The 23174-nt window shown below is 44.8% G+C and overlaps 1 protein-coding gene across 1 annotated transcript in view; it reads right to left on the bottom strand.

Annotated features, from left to right (window-relative positions):
* Nucleotides 1-17390, bottom strand: part of LOC128119695 (uncharacterized) — a 29645-nt gene extending 12255 nt beyond the window's left edge. Inside the window, exons 1-5 of the mRNA XM_052753150.1 lie at nucleotides 16872-17390; nucleotides 15985-16058; nucleotides 15123-15158; nucleotides 7091-7596; nucleotides 2663-2761 (exon numbers count right to left, since the gene is read on the bottom strand). Coding sequence (XP_052609110.1) covers nucleotides 2663-2761; nucleotides 7091-7596; nucleotides 15123-15158; nucleotides 15985-16058; nucleotides 16872-16931 — 775 coding nt within the window. The 5' untranslated portion in view covers nucleotides 16932-17390. The remainder of the gene's footprint in view (nucleotides 1-2662; nucleotides 2762-7090; nucleotides 7597-15122; nucleotides 15159-15984; nucleotides 16059-16871) is intronic.
* Nucleotides 17391-23174: the final 5784 nt, after the last annotated feature.

Below are 23174 nucleotides of genomic sequence, written 5' to 3'. Positions count from 1 at the left end.
TTAAAACCATCTCTTCTCGGGGCTGGAGAGATGGCTCAGAGGTTAAGAGCACTGGCTGCTCTTCCGGAGGACCTGAGTTCAATTCCCAGCAACCACATGGTGGCTCATAACCATCTATAATGAGATCTGGCGCCCTCTTCTGGCATGCAGGCAGAACACTGTATACACAACAAATAAATAAATCTTTAAACACAAAAAAAAACAAAAACAATCTCTTCTTAAAGGCATTTGCATTGCAACAGAATGAGAGCTCTAACCCCAAGTGAGTCAATCCCTACATACAATGCCATCTGAGTCTTCCCTGAATCCCTACGCTCTGGACAGAGCCACTGTAGACCAGAGTCCCCATCACCCCTGCACCCAAGACTGGGGACAGAGTCCTATCTGCCAGAAAGAACTTTGGGTCAGTTGTCATCGGATGGATTTGAGGTCTAACGAACTTGAGGAATAAACTCAACATCTCTGCACTTTTTATTTTTTCCCTCATGTGTAAGATGAGGAACTTGAGTGAGGTGGTAGCTAAGGCCCCTCTCAGTTCTAATCTTCTTTTGTAAAAATTCTGCCCTTGTAGTAAAAAACTAGATAGGCCCCTGGGCAGTTTAGGGAGGGGAGAGGAGGGGTTTAGAAGAGAATCTGTCATTTCCTCATTGCATCCCACCAAGTCCATAAATGACAGGGAGAATGGGAAACATGGCTCCTCCCACGTGAGCAACATCATCACCATCTAGAATGTTGCCTTGTGCAAAGGGAAGAGAGACATGTCTCCAGAATGACACTCATGTTCCATCTCCAGGGCCTTGCCTATATGAGCTGCTCTTCGTTTACTTATTTATATTATTTTATTTTTTTCCCCCAGAGCTGAGGACCAAACCCATTGGTGTTTTCCCTGCAATGTATGTCTGTGTGAGAGTGTCAGGTCCCCTGGAACTGGAGTTACAGACAGTTGTGAGCTGTTATGTGGGTGCTAGGAATCAAACCCAGGTCCTCTGGAAGAGCGGTCAATGCTCGTAACTGCTGAGCCATCTCTCCAGCCCCCTGCTCTTCATTTTACCCATGGCTTTAGTTGACACCGGCAGGGGGCAGTGTGGCGCCTTTGTGTTCACCACCTCCTCGTCCCATGGTAGCCTAGGTTGGGAACAAACATCACCCTCTCTCACAAGACTATGGAATTTCTTCCCTTCCACTGAAAGTGAACTAACTAAAGATCCCTCGCCGTCCCTGAGCCAATAAACCAGGTTGACCAACAATATTACTCGGTCTTCCAGGCTACCGTGATTGGGTAGTCTGACTCAAACAGAGCTCATTGGGCAGTACATGGGGTTGACATGTGCCTTCTTCCTAAGCAAGGAACAGGTAGCTTTAAGAACAGCAGGGACTATTTTCCTCTTCATTTGGTGGGAGCACAGAGGCAGTAGAGCAGAGCTCCTGGGAGGCTGAGGCCCGCACCTGCCCTGGCCTCTGCTCCGACAGTTCTTCCTTTGCTTCTTGTAAATGATCCCCCTGCTCCCGGGACATGGACAAAGAATTATTGCTTAAGCTACTATGAGTTGAACTGCCTTTTACCAGCAAGAGTCCAGACCCAACCACGATCACCTTCAATCAGGCTTATCTTCACAAGATCATAAGAACTAGCCTTGTCTTAGAGACGAAGATTAAATGGACTGCATCCTGGTTTCTGTGGGACCAGATAATGTCCTTTCCGCTCCCAATCCCCAAACCTGCCCTTTGATGACCAAGGCCTGGATCCTTCTCACAGACTACAGAGGGAGCTGGCCACTGACCTGTCATTTGATTGCCTGTGAGACACTTCCTGTCATTGGGGCACCTGATGAATTCCTGGATATTTACGTGTCGGAGTTCTGGTTCTTATGTGTTTTCTCCTGCTTGGAGTTTGTCCCATGTGCTCTGCTTGGATGCACCTATTTCCTCAACACCTGACCCACCCTGAGAGCCAGGTCAGCCCCAGATTCTGATCCCTGAATACATTCTGTGCAGATGGATGGGGAGCACGGAGACACACCTGGTATCCAAGCGCTTCTCCAAGAATCCCTTAACATTTCATACCGTTCTTAGGTTTAAGATAAAGGGCCATAGAAAGCAAGCCCATGGGGCCCAGAGAAGTCCATCTTACTTCCCGTGTATTCTCTGACTGCACAGTCCCTGGCTAGATCATGCCTGAGCACCAAGGTTCCCCTTTCCTGATATTCATATATCATCCACTTTGTAAGCGTATCCAAGAGTCCACAGCATCCTTTCATCTTCTGCAATATACTCTTCCTTGGGGAGTCTCCTTGGTAACATTTACAGAGTTTAAGAATGCAAGTTCGCCTTTGGACACACAAACCTTTGTTCTTGGTTCAGAGTAATTTGATACTATGACAGAAAGGTCCTGGGCCTCTCTCTTCCAAGAATATGAACATTATTGCCACCAAACCTGGCTTCTCAGAACCATGAGGGATAAGCTTCCAGAACATAGGGTAGTAACATCAGAGATGGCTAACTCAAAGGGGAGGCCTTTGACAAGCTTACTTGGAACCTGGGAACTTCAGTGACGGAGAATGCAATAAAAGGACAGCTTAGAAAAAGTCTTGAACGTGGGAAACAGAAGTGACCTCACTCTGATTGCATATCAGAGTTGACCCTGATGAGTACGAGGTCTTACCATTTTGAAAGCAGAACTTGGATTTTAGTGAGAAGTGAATGACCCCGGATATACAGCTCTCCTGGGTGGTCTGGGATGCCTGGGGGTGACCGAGTAGAGCTAGAAGGAGGGAAGATGGAGAGATATTAGGAGGAGGTGAGGAGAAGGAGAAGATAAAAAAACGCCTCTCTAGAACATCATCAACAGAAAACCAAATGATTGGTAAATAACATTCCTACCCAGATGCTAATAAAGATTTCAATAAACACCAATAATAGTCTGGTGTGGTGAGATGTGCCTTTACTCCCAGCTCTTGGGAGGCTGAGGCAGGCAGATCTCTGTGAGTTCAGCGCCAACCTGGTCTATATAGTGAGACCCTGTCTCAAAAAAAAAAAAAGCCAATAAAATAAGTCCCAATAATAACCATAAGATATTTTCAACCATTTGCAACTTAAATGAATCAGCTTTTAAAACTGGAAATGCCTCTGCATAATTTCTTGATTCCTTAAGAGACTGTGAGATGTCGCGCCCCCCCCCCCCCCCCCCCCCCCCCCCCCCCCCCCCCCCCCGTGGGGCACGTACGCCTTTAATCCCAGCACTCAGGAGGCAGAGCCAGGCGGATCTCTGTGAGTTCAAGGCCAGCCTGGGCTACAGAGTGAGTTCCAGGAAAGGCGCAAAGCTACACAAAGAAACCCTGTCTCGGAAAAGCAAAAGAGAGAGAGAGAGAGAGAGAGAGAGAGAGAGAGAGAGAGAGATTACAAAGGGCTTCTGGAGCTTTTACAGCTCTAAAGACTGTTACCTGTCCTGTCGTGAAAATGAAAGATCTAACCTACGTGAAATGCTTCACGCACCCTTATCCTCCCGACACTCAGAACTACCAAATTCCCTGTTATCAAGATAAAGCTGGCTGCTGGGGAAGAACTGGTCCGGGGATCTTGTTGGTGGGCAGGATTCTGGGAAGTTTCTGTGTGGAGACAGGGCTTCCGAGAATCAAATGTTAATGTAGAACGAGACATATATTAGGAATGTATTGGGCAAAATGCTTGAGAGAACAAGAAGGGAGGGATGTAGAGGAGGGCAGGAGCCACCTCTCAGGCAGTGGCATGAAACTGAGTCCCAGAGAGGAAAAGAGAGAGGAAAGAAAGTTGGTTGGAACACCTGATAATAGTGCATTGCGGCCTAAGAGCGGTCAACAAAGCCATGGCGAAGTCTTTAAGAGAGAGCCGCTCACAAGTGCCCCATGTCCCCAAGGAATGGGCAAAGAGGAATGTCTGAGCCTTTGGGGTCATCAGACGATGACATTTCCTGTAGCAGAAGAGCGGAAAGGGACACTTTCATGGCGGCTTCCTCCTTTAAGGCAGCTCTCAACTGTACCTTGAGTTTCCTGCATGCGTTTCAACCAAAACTGAACGTTAAATGAATAACAGACACAAATGCCAACAAAGGGGAGGGAGGCTCTGTTCATGGAAAATACTGCCTAAGAATTAAAAAAAAAAAAAAAAAGGCCAGGCACTGTGATGCACGCCTTTAATCCCAGCCCTCAGGAGGCAGAGGCAGGTGAATCTCTGTGAGTTGGAGGCCAGCCTCGTCTACAAAGTTTCAGGATAGCCAGGGCTACACAGGGAAACTTTGTAAGGGTATCGGTATTGGCTCAGAACACCTAAGACCAAGTTCTCAGCACAGAGGAGACTTATTTGCCCCAGAGGGACAAAAGGCAGGGATAAGGGACAAAAACAGGAGACAGAGGAAGAGGGAGAAGGGGAAGGGAGCAAGGGAGAAGGGGGAAGGGATGTTTGTCCTGGGGTCGGGGTGCGGGGGGATAATGACAAAGGACTGTCTTTGGATACAGAGGAGACAGACGTGGTGGCCCATAGGAAAATGTCAGTTTATAAAGGGAAAAGGGGAAACCTTCTAGGTTGTTAGGAGGAGGTGTTTCATTTTAATTGGTCATGTTAATTAGGGCAGTCAAAGGGGACTTTTGATCGCTGGACTTCAGTACTTCAGTAGCTGGACCTTGGAAGTCAGCCTCAGGAGGAGGAAGTGGCCAAATAAAGCATTAGACCTTGGTGGCTAGCTTTGGGAATGCAATCCAATGGTTTTTACCAAGGCAGAGGGAATTGGGGAGAAGGGCAAGGCCTGCCAAAGCCATGCCCACCATCCTCAAGCTGACCACAGTCCCTTCAAACCCTGTCTCAATAAATCAAACAAACAAACAAACAAAACCAAAAACAAAAAAAACCCAAAACAAACAAAAAGCAACCAACCAACCAAACAAACAAACAAGAACCAAAACACCAACAAAAAACTGCCTGTTAAGTTTACTGGCTCTTGACACTAATGTATCTCTGAGTCCACCCATTTGTCCTCATTCATAGGGTGCTGCTGTGTAAACTTCCTCTAGATTGAACATCCTACAGAGAATTTCCTTAAGCAGGAAGGGAAAGAACTCAAAAGAGCTTCAGGAAGTCTCTGAAGCTGACCAGATTCTCTAGCCCCCTCCTGGCCAGAGTAAGCAATAAAAGCTGAGACTTGGGGGTGGGGGGTGGGGGTGGGAGGCTCGGGGAGAGCAGGAGGAGGGATGAGAGAGGGATCTGTGGTTGGTATGTAAAGTGAATTTTAAAAATCGAAAAAAACAAAAAACAAACAAAAATTAAAACAAACAAACAAACAAACAAACAAAAACCTGAGATTCCCTCTCAGGCAAACAGAGCTGCCAACAAGACTCTGAAACCAGACCAGTTGTCTGGAAGAAGCAGAAACAAGAGCTGTCTGGAAGAGGTGTAGACCAATCGAGGCGCCTGGAAAGGCCACTCTCCAGCCTGCTGAGCTGCCTGCAGGCTGTGCAGTGTGCTCCAGGTTCCCGGGTTTGGGAGCTGTCACCTGTGCTGGGGTGGGCTTTGGTGATGCAGCTGTCTGTGAGTCATTTCTGCTCCTGTAAGTGACCCCTCACCCATATTCTGTAAGTAACCCCTCACCCCTACTCCTGTAAGTGACCCCTCACCCCTACTCCTGTAAGTGACCCCTCACCCCTACTCCTGTAAGTGACCCCTCACCCCTACTCCTGTAAGTGACCCCTCACTCCTACTCCTGTAAGGGACCCCATAAAACTCATTGGGTCACCAAGTGGGACTTGGGTGGTATCCGTACTTTGGCCTGCTGTGGGCTCCCCATCTGGGGTGAGTAGACAAGTGTGTTGTGTCTCCCCAGGAAAAGTTTTGTCACACAGCAGGTTCCAGAAGCCAGGTCCTCTGAGCTGGTGGCCCACACCTGTAATTCCAGCACTCAGGAGGTAGAGGCAGGAGGATGAAAAGTTTATAGCCTGGGACAGCAAGTGTGAGCCATCATGCCCAGCTTCCAGTATTTCCCCAGCATTTCCAACCGTCTGTCTTTTTTATTAAAGCCAAAGCATGTGAGACAATTTTTAAGCATAATTCCTCTAGTTCCTAGTTATTTGGTGGCAGACTCCACTGTTTTATAAATATGCTAAACACACACACACACACACACACACACACACACACACACACACACACACACACACACACACACACACACGGCTGGGCTTAGTGGCTCACACCTTTAGTCCCATCACTCTGAGAAACAGAGGCAGGTAGGGCTCTGTGAGTTCAAGGCCAGCAGGACAGGAAGTTCCCAGGCTAGCCAGAGCTACATAGTGAGACCCTTTCTCAAACAACAAAGGTCTCACACACACACACACACACACACACACACACACACACACACACACACACACTGATTGCCTCCTAGAACACCATAGAAGTGTACAGAACTTCCTGTGTTGGTGAAAATGTTTTAAACATTCACGGTCTGAAAAACAGCCAACAAGACGTCACTCCTGAGTCTGAAAAACTGTGACTAGTGAGACTGAAAAACTGAAATTTCAACTTTACCTAATTTTTTATGAGTTCAAATTTAGATAATCACACATGGCTAATATTTACTGTGCTGGACAGGGTGATCCTAGAAGTTCCGAGTGGGAGAATGGGATTCCTTGCAAATTAAAAAAAAAAAAAATTTTTTTTTTTTGAGACAGGATCTCACTTTGTGTCTCAGGTTGGCCTTGAACTCACAACAGTCATCCTGCCTCAGCCTTGGGAGTGCTGAGATCATAGGTGTACACCCCACCTGGCTCCTCTGTAACTTTGATGGGAACATATATTATCCCTAAATTTTATCTCATAAATCAATGTCTGATTCTTAATTCAAAACTGTATTGATTGCCGCAAGAGAATCCCAAGGGAGAAGACTACCACGTGCTTTTATACTGTGTTTAATGTTTCTTTCTCCTGGCAATCATTAGTTAGTACTAGAAATGATTGTTGCAAGGTAGACAACACTAAGACCATGCTTTACCATGATCTCACCTACATATGGTCTTGTTCACTTATCACGGAATACTCATAAACACAGCCGGTAGCTCCAACTTACATGGTTTTTCTGAGAGTTTGTTGTGTGCTCCCTGAGAAATTTTTCTCGCTTTAACAAGTTGATGTTCCTCTTGAGGGTGCTCCTTGGCGTGTGGGTGGACTTTGCATTCCTTGAAGCTGATGATGGACATGGAGCTGGGATCCCCTCCCAAGTCCCTGTCTCCTTCCAACGTTTTCTTTGGGGATTCGTTCTCGTGAGAATCCTCGATCAGATCTAGCCAGCTGTAAGTCATGAGATTGATGAGTCCCCCAGGAAAAGCCATGTCATTCTTCGCGTACCTCTTCAATGTCTTCTCGAGTTCATGTAGTATTTCAGAGGCGATGAGTTTGTACTCTTCAAAGAGGGTCTTATACAAGGACGTTTTGGAGAATTTAGAATTCAAAGGAAACTTGGGAATACTTGGAGGTTCTGAGATGATGAGCGTGTGGGACTTGTCTTCTTTCTCAGGTAAAGCTACTGTGTTCTCTTGGGCTTCCTTTGGTTCTGTTGATTCTTCGATTTGGTGACTGTAAAAGAATGTGTACAAGTAGTAAAAAGATCTTACATGCTTTAACCTGTTAATTTGAAGTCTAGACATCCATCTTATAATGTATAACACCTGGGGCTGGCTGGAGAGATGGCTCAGAGGTTAAGAGCACTGGCTGCTCTTCCAGAGGTCGAGCCTGAGTTCAATTCCCAGCAACCACATGGTGGCTCACAACCATCTATAGTGAGATCTAGCGTCCTCTTCTGGTGTGCAGGTGTACATGCAGACAGAACACTGTATACATAAATAAAGAAATCTTTAAATGCATAACACCTTTCATAAAGTGGCTTGCTGAAACTTTGCTATTATCAGGAAGAAAAGTTGTAGAAGAATGCTTCGTAGGTGTGGTGCTTTGAAAGTAAAAGGCCCCTATAGGACCATAGGGAGTGGCACTCTTAGGAGGTATGGCTCTGTTGGAGTGGTGTTGGAGGAAGTGTGTCACTGGCAGGGAAGGAGGCTTATGCTCAAGCTACACCCAGTGTGGCACACAATCTCCTTTTGCTGCCTGCAGATCAAGATGCAGAACTCTCAGCTCCTCCTCCAGCGCCATGTCTGCCTGCACGCTGCCATGAAGATAACGGACTAAAAACTTCTGAAACCGTAAGCCAGCCCCAAGTAAGTGTTTTCTTTATAAGAGTTGCCATGACCATGGTGTCTCTTCACAGCAATAGAAACCCTGACTAAGACAGGAGGGAAGGAAATTTAGTGAGAAGTGCTAGAGTCACACAGTGAGCTAGTCAGAAGAAGCCTGTCATAACACTATCTCATAAGTATGTATGATAGTACGTGTAAAAGGACTTCAAATATAGGATACGACTGTATGGGTATATGTAAGTATACAGCGTATTTGATAATAAAAAGACTAAGCCAGTGTCCACCAAAGAGTGGACTGAGTCATTTAATTGTCCCTTCTTTAAACCAGGTGTGATGGCACATACCTTTATTAGAGACACTGTCTCAAAATAATAATAATAATAATAATAATAATAATAATAATATAAAATTTTCTTCTTTTATACTTCTCAAACCTTTTACATAAAATATTTATCATATTAATACACACATGACTAAACACAGTGTGTTTTGTTTATTCATTTGTTTAATTATAAGACACAACACAGGGAGGCAGAGGCAGGCGGATCTCTGTGAGTTCGAGGCCAGCCTGGGCTACCAAGTGAGTTCCAGGAAAGGTGCAAAGCTACACAGAGAAACCCTGTCTCCAAAAACCAAAAACCAAAAACCAAAAAAAAAAAAAAAAAAAAAAAGACATAACAGAGACTTTCTCCAAAAAGTGTTCCCTGAATTTTTTTTGTGTGGGGGTTTGGGGTGTTCAAACCAGGACCTCAAGCATACTGGGTAAATACCATATCTAAAGCACACCCCCAGCTCCTGAATTTCTTACTAGACTTCAGATATGTTCTGCTGTTCCTCAGTCTGTCCTACACATTTCAGTCATATGTTAGGATATTATATTAAATTTCTAAACCATGCAATAGACACAGGCCCATAAGCAGAGCCAACATATACTATGCTTTAAGTGAAATGGTCTTCCTTTTAGTGTTAGTCTTTATCATTTTTATTTTCTTTCTTTTTTAATTTATTTACTTTATGCATATGGGTGTTTTGCCTGCATGTATATCTGTGTATCACATGCATGCCTGTTGCCCACAGAGGCCAGACAAGAGCGCTGGATCCCCTGAGACTGAAGTTACAGATAGACGTGAGCTATCATGTAGGTGCTGGGAATCGAACCCAGGTCCTCTGGAAGAGCAGCCAATGCTCTTAACCACTGAGCCATGTCTCCAGCCCTATCTTTTCGTGTTAGGTTTATAGGCAACCACTGACATGCCCAGTTGGTCTTCCCCTCTTGGCTAGAGCACATGGGTATTTCAAAGAAATGTTTCCATAGAGGATAACTGGAGGAGCTGAACAAAGCATATTTTTAGAATTCTTCAGTTGACATGTAGAAGTTGTGAACATTAATGTGCCATTCTAACAGTCACACAATGTTACTTCGTACAATACGTAATTATTAGATGGGGGCAACTGATATATTTATCCTCCCAGTTGTTTATCATTTCTTTGTATTAAAAACATTCAAAATCCCAGAAAGTGCCTGAGGATGGTGGAAGGTAGGGATGGGAAGAGGGAGATTAGAGGGAACAGGTTGCAGTGTGGTTGGCTGGGAGGGATAACTTCTAATGTCCTACAGCATATAGTAGGACAACGAGGGCTGAGAACAAGTCATTTAATATTTTAGAAGGTTATTATTATTATTATCATTATTGTTTTGTTTGTTTTTCAAGGCAGGGTTTCTCTGTGTAGTTTTGGTGCCTGTCCTGGATCTCACTCTGTAGACCAGGCTGGCCTCGAACTCACAGAGATCTGCCTGGCTCTGCCTCCCGAGTGCTGGGATTAAAGGTGTGCGCCGCCGCTGCCCAGTGGTTTTTATTATTTTTAAAGTGTGTGTGTGTGTGTGTGTGTGTGTGTGTGTGTGTGTGTGTGTGTGTATGTGTGTGTGTGTGTGTGTGTGTGTGTGTGTGTGTGTGTGTGTAGCCCCCTAAGGCCACAGGCATCAGACCTCCCTAGACCTGCAGTTGTGTTGTGAGCTGCCAGGCATGGGTCCTGGGGACTCAACCTAAGGACTAGAGATACAGCTCAATAGTTAAGTAGGACCCGGATTCTATTCTGAGCACCCACATGTCAGCTAACAACCAGCTGTAACTCCAGTTCCAATGTATCTGCTGCCCTCTTCTGGCCCCTATGGGTACTGGATACTCGTGGAGCACATAAATACAAGCATGCAAACACTCATACTCATAAAGTAAAAACAAATAAATCTTTAAGAAAATAAATTTTAGACATTTTTTAAAAACTGTAGTGACCTAACAAGAATATGAAGAAGTGCTATCCAATGTCTGAGAGAAGGTGGCAATCCAAAATAATAATAATAATGCTGAAATCCACCTCACACTTCTGCAGATGAAGGGTGGGGTGCAAAATAATTCACCAATTCTAGAGAAATATCAGAGAAGCTTAGAGAGTGATTGGGTCTTCCCAATAGTGTTGTGGGGGGCAATGGCTCAATATTTGATACCCAGAATCCTTGAGAAAGTAACTTGTTGGGACTCAAAGAGCTGTACCTCAGATAGACAGGAAGGAGGGAGGGAAGGAAGAAGGAAGAAAGGAAGGAAGGAAGGAAGGAAGGAAGGAAGGAAGGAAGGAAGGAAGGAAGGGAAAGAGGAAGGGAGAAGAGAAGGAAAAGAAATTGCCTAATAAACCTAGACCAGCATTTTTAAATACAGTTCCAAGTGATCTCACTTTCTGAGGCTGAATGAAGGTAGATCCAAAGTGTTCTTCTCAAGCAAGTGGCAACAGGCAGAACCAGGTTTAAATCTCAGTGGAAACTAATTTCAGAACATCAACTAATAAAAATAAAAGTACAGGGAGATGTGGATCCTAAAACAACCGTTTTTTCAAGGAAATTTTAAAGATGAGTATTTTTGTAAAGCACTAGAAACTGCACACATACATATTTGGAAAAAAACCAAACAGAAACCATGAAGTTGGGGTTGGGGATTTAGCTCAGTGGTAAAGCACTTGCTAAGTGCAAGGCCCTGGGTTCGGTCCTCAGCTCTGAAGGAAAAAAAAAAAAGAAAGAAAAAAAGAAAAAAAAAGAAACCATGAAGTTGAAAAACATAATAATAACTAATCAGTAACATCTAAAATCAATAACTTTATAGATGGCTTTGACAGCTATTCCATATACATAAAGAGAAAATTAGATGGAAGATATGTTAGAAGACAGTTTCCATAATGAAAAGCAGAAAAGCAAAACTAGCCAAAAATGAGATTATAAGCTATCTGTTGCTGCCATCAATTTTAGTTAATGTAAAAATGCACCAGGATTAAATGGAGGAAGATCTGCTTAGTGAATTAAGATTCCTGCCTTACTTGACTCAGTCCATAAGTTGGGATATACACACATATCCCTACAAACATCCACACAGCTGTGATACCTTTATACATAAGTGAAAGTATATAATAAAAGAAAATTTATGAGATATACTGAATTTAATCACAAAGGCCAGAGGACAGACAATGGAAAATTAACCATTGAAGGGCAGGGCTGTAGACTGAACCGACGGAAGTAACCGGACTTGCGTCCCATCATAGCTGACCACAGAGCCACTGCGTCCATTACGTAGACACTTTCTGGACTGTCTCCTTTGGGTGTCCTCCTGCCTCAGAGTCTGTGGTCTTGCCCCACTCACTGGTCCCCAGGGTGTGCTCAATAGCCACAGCTTACGGGTCCCCTCAGCTACTTTTCTTTTTCTCTCATTTATTTGGTGGAGCCTTCTTAACAAAACACTTTAATCCCAACACTCAGGAGGCAGAGGCAGGCGGATCTCTGTGAGTTCGAGGTCAGCCTGGTCTACAAAGCAAGTTTCAGGACAGGCAGGGATACACAGAGAAACGGTGTCTCGAAAAACCAAAAACCAAAACAATACAAAACAGTTAGAATCTCTTTCTTTCTCCCAATATTCATTGGACAAGTGATGTGGATATTGCTTTGTATAAATAAAATTCTGATTGGCCAGTAGCCAGGCAGGAAGTATAGGCGGGACAAGCAGAGAAGAGAATTCTGGGAAGTGGGAGACTGAGTCAGAGAGACGCTGCCATGACAAGTGAGACGTAAGGTACCGGTAAGCCATGAGCCATGTGGCAACTTAAAGATTAATAGAAATGGGTTAATTTAAGATGTAAGAACAGTTAGCAAGAAGCCTGAGCCATTAGGCCAAACAGTTTAAATAATATAAGCGTCTGTGTGTTTATTTTGTAAGTGGGCTGCCGGGGCTTGGCGGGACTGGAGAGAAAAACTCTAGCTACAGACAAGCGTTCCTAGCTCTGGGTCTAGTGGACACTTTTCAACCACTGCGTAGCCGGGCTCCATATGACTGCAGAAACTGCTGGGGACCTTGCCTTCTCCCCCTGCCCCAGCTGGTGGTATCTGTCTGGCTCAATAAACTCTCTTACTGCAGATATCCCACAGCCTTTGGTTTGTATATGTTAGATAACATATAGCCTATATTGTAGACATTTGGTATATATTACATACATGTTAGTATACATTTAGTCTATACTATAACATAAATACTTTTTTATAACTTTTGCTGTGTTTTATAGGTGGAGACAGAGACTCACACTAAAGCCCAAGCTGGCTCAAACTCGCAGCAAACCTGCTTCAAGCCTCCCTAGTGATGGGGTTACAGGCACACATCACCATGTTCTACTTATATGCTTATGTATAATGTTACATATTGGTTTCTTTGGGGTGGTTATTTTATTATTTATTTATGTGTGTGTCTATGTGTATGATTGCGCACACACGTGCAGGTGCCTACAGAGGTTCCAAGAGGGTGTTGGAGCCCCTGGAGTAACAGGTGTTTATGAGCCACCTAACATGGGTTCTGGGAACCAAGCTCTGTTTTTGTTTTTTGTTTTTTTTTTCCCCCAGAGCTGAGGAATCTCAATCCCCAAGCTCTGGTCTTATACAAGAGCAGAAAGCTCCCTTAACCACTGAGCCACCTCTGTAGCCCCTGTATATTAGTTTTTAAATGATAAAAATCTTGCAGAGAAGGGGCTGGAGAGATGGCTCAGCAGTTAAGAGCACTGACTGCTCTTCCAGAGGACCCAGGTTCAATTCTCAGCACTCACATGGCCGCTCACAAGTGTCTGTAACTCCAGTTCCTGGGGACTTGACACTCATGACAAAAACACCAACACACATTAAAAAGAAAAAAAAAAATAGGGGGTTGGGGATTTAGCTCAGTGGTAGAGCGTTTGCCTAGCAAGCACAAGGCCCTGGGTTCGGTCCTCAGCTCCGGGGGGGGGGGGGGGGGGGAGAGAAAGAAAAAGAAAAAAATTAAAAACTGACCTGGGCTCATAGGAGCTCACAGATTCTGGACCGACAGCTAGAGAGCCTGCATGGGACTAACCTAGGCCCTCTGCATGTGTGAAGCTTAATCTGTTTGTAAGGCTCCTAGCAGTGAAATTAGAACCTGTCCCTGGTGCATGAGCTGGCCTTTGGGAACCTATTCCCCATGCTGGGATGCCTCGCCCAGCCTTGATGCAGGGGGAGGACTTGGTCCTGCCTCCACTCGATGTACCACGCTTCGTTGATGCCCGTGAGAGGCCCGCCCCTTTCTGAATGGAGACTTTTTGCCCGAATTTTAAAAGGTCTTATAATAAAACCTGGAGCCAGATATTGGGGCAGATGCTGAGAGATCAGAGAGACAGAGAAACAAACCACTGCCGCGCCTTACCTCTAGGACTCCTCAGCCTGAAAACAGGTTCTAGCCAAAAGGGCTTTCTCAGCCGAAAAGCCTTAGTTCCTGTCTCCTCGTGCTTTGTAGACCTTTCTCCAGCCAGCCATCTCTTCCTTCTTAGTGCTGGGATTAAAGGGTGTGTGCTTTATCAAGTACTGGGATTAAAGGTGTGTGCCACCACTCTGTAGAGGGCTCTGTTTCTCTCCTAGACTGAGTCAATCTCGTTCCAGGGTGGCTTTGAACCAGACGGATCTCTGCCTCCCAGTGCTGGGATTAAAGGTGTATACCACCACTGCCTGGTCTCTATGTTTAGTCTAGTGGCTTGTTCTGTTCTCTGATCTTCAGGCAAATTTTATTAGGGTACAGTATGTCACCGCAGAGACTGAGGAGGAGTGTAGGGAAAGGGTGGTAGATGGGAGGCAGAGGGAGGGAGGATGTTGGATTGGGAACAGGAGGAAAGGAGGAAAGAGAAACTGAGGTTGGTATGTAAAATAAATGACAAAATTTAATTAATTAAGAAAATGAGAGTGGGTCTTTTATTTTACGTCCTTTAATATGATCATAGTTTTCGCTTTTCTTTGAATATATAAATTATTTCTATAACATTTTTATCAGAATGTTTGTAAAAGTAAAATTAAAAAAAAAAATCTTGCTGAGCCTGATGGTCATTGTGTGCTTGAAATAATTTTATGGACTTCCTAGTACTTTTCACGAAATCCCTTGATTTCTCCTAAGAGGACTGCTGTACAGTGGGCCAGGCTATGCCCTGCTCCTTCTCTCTGGTCCTCGTCTGTGATGTCACTTGTTGCCCTGAACCAGACTGTGACACAGCAGAGAACTGAGCTGATACCAGAACCGTGCCCTTGAAGCTCTGAAAATGTAGGCCACGTAACCCTCTTTTCAGCCTGGTGGTGGTGGTGGTGGCGTGTGCTTTTGATCCCAGCACTCAGGAGGCAGAGGCAGGTGGATCTCTGTGAGTTAGAAGCCAGCCTGGGCTACAGAGAGAGCGGTCCAGGACAGCCAGAGGTACACGGAGAAACCCTCTCTCAAAACAATAACAACAACAACAATAATAATTAATTAATAAACCTTTTCTTTATAAAATTAGTAATTCTGGACTAATTAATTCAAACATGTTGGAAGTGTTTGGGGTGTGGTTTTTAGGATAAACACTCACCTGAGATGTTCAAGGTTCTGGACTAGAACTTCAACACTGGAAAAATACAGATAAGTGATTTTATTTCTGCTTTGCAAATAAAGAAATTATAGCATCTAGAGAGTTAAAAGGTGAAATGTCTACTTCCATTATTTCATTCATCTTTCTGAGCTTGACACACTCCGTGATTGTCAATCACAACTCTTTATTAAGAATGTTCTTTACTCCAAGTGCAATTTGAGAGACTGGGGATAGAGAAGCGATCAAACATACAAAAAAACCTACAGCCATCCTTAAAGACCACGTACTCTCTTGAAAGAAGGAAGAAGATAACCAGTGATGGGTGTGGAGGTACATGTCTCTAATTCCAGAACTTGTGGGTGAGGCGGGGCAGAGGCAGGCAGATCTCTCTGTGGGCTTGAGGCCAGCCTGGTCTACAAATGTCATTTACAATACCAGGACACAACGGAAAAATTAAGGTAGGAAATGAGACACAGAGTGCTAAGGTAGGAAGAGAATGGCAGTCTAAATCCAAATGAGTCTCATCACAAAGATGGTATTTAAGGAGGGCCTAAGGAGACAGGGGGCAGGCAGTAAGCCATGCAGAAAGCAGAGGTAACATCTAGAGCAGACTCCCCAAGGCAGGGATAGGGTTGGTTTGCTGCAAAATCATGAAGAAACCAGTGATGTGTTTCATCACATATAATGTGATGAATATGCTTAAGTCAACTGTTGAGTACAGCCATGGTGGGGTCTGTAGTGGTGACTCCTTGGTGTAACTTCTGGGGAAGTGAGGAAGTGGAAACCCAGGTGTTCAGCCTTGCATGACAAGCCTTTGCAAATGTAAAGAACAGAAGTTAAAGAGGAATTCCAAATGCTTTACTCATCCTTCTCCTTTGGGTACAAGAATTGATCTTCCTGTGTTTCCTTTTTCCATCTTCTTATTTTCGGTTTGAACTAAAGCAAAAACAAAAGTTTGTGATTACAAGGTGGAGGCACATGCTGGTTAAAGGTGAATGGGTTTTCAAAAAGTGAGTCGTAAGGGCTGGGGACACTACCGAATTGGTAAAGTGCTTGCCATGTAGGCATGAGAGCTGAGCTCAAGCCTCAGAACCCATGTGTGAGTGTGTGTGTGTGTGTGTGTGTGTGTGTGTGTGTGTGTGTGTGTGTGTATGGTGGCATGCTCCTGTAAGCCCAGTGCTGGGGAGGTTGAAACAAGAGGATCCCTGGGGCTCAGATTACAGCCAGCCTAGCCTATTTGATGAGCTCCAGGCCAGTGAGAGACTCAGTCTCAAAAACCAAGATGGGGCTAGAGAGACGGCTCAGTGATTAAGAGTACTGGCTACTCTTCTAAAGGACCTGGGTTTAGTTCCTAGCATCCACATAATGGCTCACAACCATCTATAACTCTAGCTTTTGTGGGTATCAGGCACACATGTGGTACACAGACACACATGCAGGCAAAACACTCTTACATATAAAGTGAATAATTTTTTAAAAAGTGGGCAGTGTTTGAGGACTAGCACTTCTGGCCACCACACACATGTGCACACATGTATATTCAGAGCAGCGTATGTACAACATTTGCGCTTTGTTGGGGCTGGAGAGATAACTCAGCAATTATTGGCTCACAACTGTCTGTGACTCCAGTTCCAGGGGATCCAACATCCTCACACAAACACACACCCAGGCAAAACATCAACGCACATAAGATAAACAATGAAAAATCTTTTAAAAAGTATACTTGGTTTAAATGAGCAACAGTATTACCTGATCAAAGAAATACATGGGCCCAGAGTAAAAAGGCGTGGTGCCAAGGAACTCCTCCATTCTGCCATGAGACCTGGGAAGGGAAAACAGGAAATCTGAAAAGGAATTACCACAGCCGTAGGTGAGAATTCAAAGCGCCTAACGGTTTTAAAGTTCAGCTGTTTTATTTTCAGTGACGTATACACAGTTCTGGGATGGACACCACTGTTCTTTTTATCTTCATTTTCACGGTGGGGTCCCTGACGCAGCACGTTGCTGACACTTTGGACCAAGTACATCTTTGTACTAAGCCGTCTTTATGCACTATAGGATGTCCAGAGGCAGACAGATCTCTGTGGCTTACAGAGCGAGTTCCAGGACAGCCAGAGCTGTTACACAAAGAAACTCTTGAAAAACAATAAATAAACAAACAAAATTAAGAGAGTTTTCCAACTTCACTAAAGACCAGCCTCTCACTGGGGCTGGGGAAATGGTTCAGTGGTTAAGAGCACTTGTTGCTCTTGCAAAAGACAGGGGTTCAATGCCCAGCACCCACATAGTAGCTCACAACCATCTGTAACCCTAGTTCCAGGGGATCTGACGCCCTCTTCTGGCCTCTGAGAGCACCAGCATGCATGTGGTACATATACATACATGCATGCAAACATTCATATACATAAAATTAAAAAAAAAAAGATGAGCCCTTTGTTAAAGAGAAATTTTTAGGGCAGTGTGTGATGGCCCATGATTTAATTCCTGCACTCAAGAAGCAGAGGCAAGTGGATCTCTGTGAGTTTGAGGCCACCTTGATCTATATATTGAGTTCCAGGCCAGCCACGGATACACAGTGTGACCCTGTCTCAAAAAGAGAGACAGAGAGAGAGACAGAGGAAAAGAAAAGAAAAAAGATATCTGTGCTCATTTGTAGCCAGAACATAAACATAGGCAAATGTTAGTTGGTGCATCAGGAGGAACTTAGCTATGCCAGGCAGGCAATCGTGGCCCGAGGCTGCTACCAAGGATAGTTTTTAAAAGGCATCAGAAAGCGATTTGTGATTGTTCGTGTCAGTAATCCTAGCACTCAGGAGGACCGTTGTGAGTTCAAAGTCAGAGCAGACACACAGACTTTCTGGTGTTGAGACACTGAATGGAAGGCAGCCATGTGACTCCGCTGCTTGTCATCAGGCCTGATAACTCGAGTTCCATCCCTGGGCCCCACATGGTAAAAAGAGAGAACTGACTCCTGAAGGAGATCCTCTGATTTCCACATGTGCTGTGGTGCACGCACACACACACACACACACACACACTCTCTACTAAATATATGTAATAAAACGTTTTAATAAAAGGTATAAGTGATATATATTATATATATAATATATATATTTGGTTTTTTGAGACAGGGTTTCTCTGTGGAGCTTTGGAACCTGTCCTGGATCTCAACCAGGCTGGCCTTGAACTCACAAAGATCCACCTGGCTCTGCCTTCTGAGTGCTGGGATTAAAGGCATGCGCCACCACTGCCCGGCGTGAATTATATATATATATATATATTTTTTTTTTTTTTGGTTTTTCGAGACAGGGTTTCTCTGTGTAGCTTTGCGCCTTTTCCTGGAACTCACTTGGTAGCCCAGGCTGGCCTCGAACTCACAGAGATCCGCCTGGCTCTGCCTCCCGAGTGCTGGGATTAAAGGCGTGCGCCACCACCGCCCGGCTGAATTATATTTTTTAAAGAAACTTAGCCAGTTCCATCTTCCACCTGGGCCAGCCTAGAGATATCAACAGTTAGAGATCAAGTCTTCAACAATATCTGTGCACCTTAAAAAGTATCTCTGTGGGAGCTAGAGGGACAGCTCCACAGTTAAGAGTGTATCCTGCTCTGCCAGAGGACTGGTTCCAAGCACCCACATCATGAGGCTCACAACTATCTGTAACTCCAGTTCCATGCAGTCTGGTGTCCTCTTCTGGTGTCTGAAGGCGTCCGCACACAAGTGCACAAACCCCTACACAGGCTATATATACATAATTAGAAATATGCCCTTTTAAAAGAAAGTTCCTATGTGTACTGGGGAATGTGGCTCAGTGATAGAGTACTTGTTTGGCACTCACAAGCCTGGGTTCAATTCTTTAACATTACACACAAACACAAACAGGAGAGAGAGAGAGAGAGAGAGAGAGAGAGAGAGAGAGAGAGAGAGAGAGAGAGAGAGAGTCCATAAAGAAATAACCTACCTTCTGCCTCATCCACTTCAAGTTTTGAGAGATCTACTGGTTCTGACATGGAACAGTTGTGTACCAGGGTTCCATTTAGAACTCTCAGCCCAGTTGATTCCACCCATGACCTTTATCTTGGTCCCTCCTTAGTCACTCAGATATAAGGATGGAGACCCCAGCAAGCTCCTAGAACCTTGTCAACATAATGGCGGTGAAAAACTGAAAATCGGCGGTCTACAACACACAGAATTGGAGCAAGGCTTCAGGGGATGTGAGCTATAAGGCCTTTTCTATCTGAAAGTCAGAAAACCATGAAGTAGGTGCTTGTGGGGGTGGGGTGGGGGGCGCGTCATGACATAGAATGGATGAGGCATAGTCCAGCACTGGGCAGAATAAGCTGCTGTTGAAGAGGGATCTGATTGGCCCTGTAAGGTCTACCAAGGAAACATAGGACCTTCAGACACTGAATCTGCCAGACTACGGTAGGGTACGTGGGGTCTAAAAGGGAAGGATTAACTGAAAGTCTAGATGAAGATCCTAATAAGTAAGATGTCTGGTCTAGGGGTTTCACCATCTGCCGTGGGGAAAGGCAAGCAAAAAACAGAGGTTTCTCAAAGAAAAAGAGTAAAGGATTCTTCTTTAGAGAAACTCATCAGTTGATCTGGAAGCTTTACTAAAGATAAAGAAAGTTGCCGGGCGGTGGTGGCGCACGCCTTTAATCCCAGCACTCGGGAGACAGACTCAGGCGGATCTCTGTGAGTTCGAGGCCAGCCTGGTTTACAGAGCGAGATCTAGGACAGGCACCAAAACTACACAGAGAAACCCTGTCTCGAAAAAACAACAACAACAACAAAAAAAACCCCACCAACAACAAAAGAAAGTTAGCACCTGAGCACCGAATCCTGCCAGAGCAGTGGTTCTCAACCTTCCTGAGGCGGTGACCCTTTAATACAGTCCCTTATATTGTGGTGATCCCCTCCCCAACCATAACATTAGTTTTGTTGCTACTCCACAACTATAATTTTGCTACTGCTATGAATTGTAATGTAAATATCTGTGTTTTCCAATGGTCTTAGGTGACCTACAGGTTACAAACTGCTAGGCTAGAGTGTGTGACAATTGAAACATTACCTCTGTATCTAACAACGCAGATGCACTATATTACATGTTTGGAGAGAGACTCCAGGATTCCTTAAGTTGGTGGCTGATACAGTCAGTCACTATGGGCTCAGCATCATTGCATCTTTCCGTTCTGTGTTCTGCACATTTTATCCCAGACTAAGATCTCAGAAGAAGAGCCGAGCCTGATAGTACATGCCTGTAATCCTGGGACTCAACATGGAGGCCTGGGCTACAAAGAGAGATCCTGTTTCAAAACAAATGAAAAAGACCGTGTGTGTGTGTGTGTGTGTGTGTGTGTAAAGAGACTAGACTTTGCTTATTATTTTTTTTTAAGGTTTAGGAAAACTTTCCAGAAGGTTCCAATAGTTTTCTTTCATTTTTCATTGAACAAAATTGCCACACATGCTGTTGCCTAAAATAAACCACAGGCAAGAGGGGTTGCAATTGTTGTACGTTGGCTCAATCAAGGGTTACCAATGCATTAAGGATAGGTTGCCCTGGCTATGCGAAGAAAGGTGGATATGCCAAGCATGGTAGAGCACACCTGTAGTCCCAGACTTTAAAGGTAAAGCTAGGAGGGTTAGGGTTAGAGATGAAAAGCTAAAAAACGGATTCTGTGTATGCTCATCCTTCTGACCATTTACACGGGAGCAGAACCTGACGGTCGCCAGAGCCGTATCTACAAACAGTTCACAGCCAGTGTTCCTACTGTGTCATTTGAGAACAGGAAAGCACCAGAACAGCTCGTCCGGGTCCTCTTCTGGCCTCTGAGGGTAACAGCACCCATATAGTGCACATACGTACCTGCAGGCAAAAAAAAAAAAAAAAAAAAAAAGCCGGGCGGTGGTGGCGCACGCCTTTAATCCCAGCACTCGGGAGGCAGAGCCAGGCGGATCTCTGTGAGTTCGAGGCCAGCCTGGGCTACCAAGTGAGTCCCAGGAAAGGCGCAAAGCTACACAGAGAAACCCTGTCTCGAAAAACCAAAAAAAAAAAAAAAAAAACTGATATATGTTACATTTAAATTTAAAAAAAAAAAAAAAAAAAGCCCGCAACACGGGACTGAAAGATCTCCCTAAGGACTTCAGCTTTCTACCATGATGTAGAAAATGGTCGTGGACAGTCACTAACTGAAACAAAATGACTAGTTCACGTTGGCCCAGAGGAAACACCATTATGACTCTCAACAGAAAAGAAACGAAGGGAATAAGATGCTTGCTCACCCTGGGTTTTCCACTGAGAGGCCAGGTCCAGCCAGGTGGTCTCACTGACACACAGCAGATATCAGGGAGAGGGAAACCGGCTAGAAAGCACTAGGCACAGTGTTTTACCCTGTTCTTTCTTCCAGGAACCCTTAAACAATCCTTTAAACTCCTGTTAGAGTAATGATATTCCTGCCATCTTAGTCACGGGAAGATTGCTTGGAATTACGAATGCTTTCTTCAAAGTCCAGTTTCAATACACGGAGGGTAATTTGCTTTTTGCTGCTGTGATTAAAACACCATGTCCAAAAGCAGTTTGGGAAGGAAAGGGTTTATTTGACTTACGCATCCAGATCGGAGTCAAAGGCAGGAACCCGGACGCTGGAACTGAAGCCTCGGAAGAACATTGCTTATTGGCTTGCTGTTCATGCCCTACTCAGTTTGCATTCTCTCTCTCTCTCTCTCTCTCTCTCTCTCTCTCTCTCTCTCTCTCTCTCTCTCTCTCTCTCTCTCTCTCTCTCAGTGTGGGAGGAGCTTTCAAGACAGAGTTTTACTGTGCAGCCCTGACTGTCTTGGAATTCCCTCTGCAGAGGGCACAGACTGGCCTCGAACTCACAGAGATCCGCCTGGCTCTGCCTCCCGAGTGCTGGGATTAAAGGCGTGCGCCACCACCGCCGCCGGGCTCAGTTTGCTTTTTTATACCACCCAGGACCACTGGGTTAAGGGTGTGATTGCCTACAGTGGCCTGAGCCCTTTCACATCAATCATTTAATGAAGAAATGCCCCGATAGATTTGCATACAGGTAAATCTGATGGATGCATTTTCCCAGTTGTTTCCTCTTCCTGGATGTCTCTGGCTCATGTCAAGTTAGTAGTAGCACAGAGGTTATCTACACAGAGATTATGGGGGAAGGTGAAGAATCCTACTGCTAAGTATCTAATTATCGTGCAATTGCAGAAAGAAGCTAATGATACATTGCAAGGTAAAGGTAATTTAAGATGTCATTGGATGCTCTCAAGATAAGGGAAATTGATGCTCAAATCTTAAATTGCTCTTTTAATAAAAAACCCGGAGCCAGGTATTGGGGTAAATGTTGAAAGATCAGAGAGACAAAGGAACAAGCCACCTCTCACCTCTAGGACTCCTCAGCCGGAAAAGCCTCTAGTTCCTGTCTCCTCATGCCTTATACACCTTTCTCAGCCCAACCGTGTTATTGAGTGCAAGGGAGATACGTTTAATTTCAAGAAAAGTCCGCTCCAGAACATTACAGAGAGAAGTACAAGCCACTGGTGAAATGGGTTTGAGATCCTTGACCCTCAAGCAGGACAGGGAACCCCAATTTCTCCTTAATGGCCTTTGTTCGGATCGCCTAACCAAATGGTTCTGTGGAAGTGTCAGGGGCTCCCTATCTTTTGAGACTGTGCCGTTTACTCTTCTGTGGCGGTTGATAAGCCTGAGCAAACTTTATTTCATGAAACATGTAGCTCTTTACTTGCATTTACCATTTTCTACAGCTTCTTCTGGTCTGACCATTCCTTTGAGGTCTCCTTGACAGCATCCCACGCGCCCATCCACACACACAAAACTTGAGAACCCCGGTGTCCTCCTGGTTTTTCTTTGCATCTTGGGCACTGAGCTCTCCAGTCTTCCGCCACACTTAGGCCCAATGTCACTAGTATCCTTATCTCTAGATCCACCTTTCTCACTGACTACTGGGTATCTGTCTGTCTGCTTCCCCAGGAGGCATCTCTGACTTAGGATGTAGGAAGCTTATCTTTCACTCCACCTC

The sequence above is a fragment of the Peromyscus californicus genome, unplaced genomic scaffold (assembly GCF_007827085.1).
Source record: "Peromyscus californicus insignis strain IS unplaced genomic scaffold, ASM782708v3 Scaffold_24__1_contigs__length_46423439, whole genome shotgun sequence".
Taxonomy (NCBI): Eukaryota; Metazoa; Chordata; class Mammalia; order Rodentia; family Cricetidae; genus Peromyscus; species Peromyscus californicus.
Note: the sequence above shows the minus strand (reverse complement) of the source record. Positions and strands in the feature narration are given on the sequence as shown.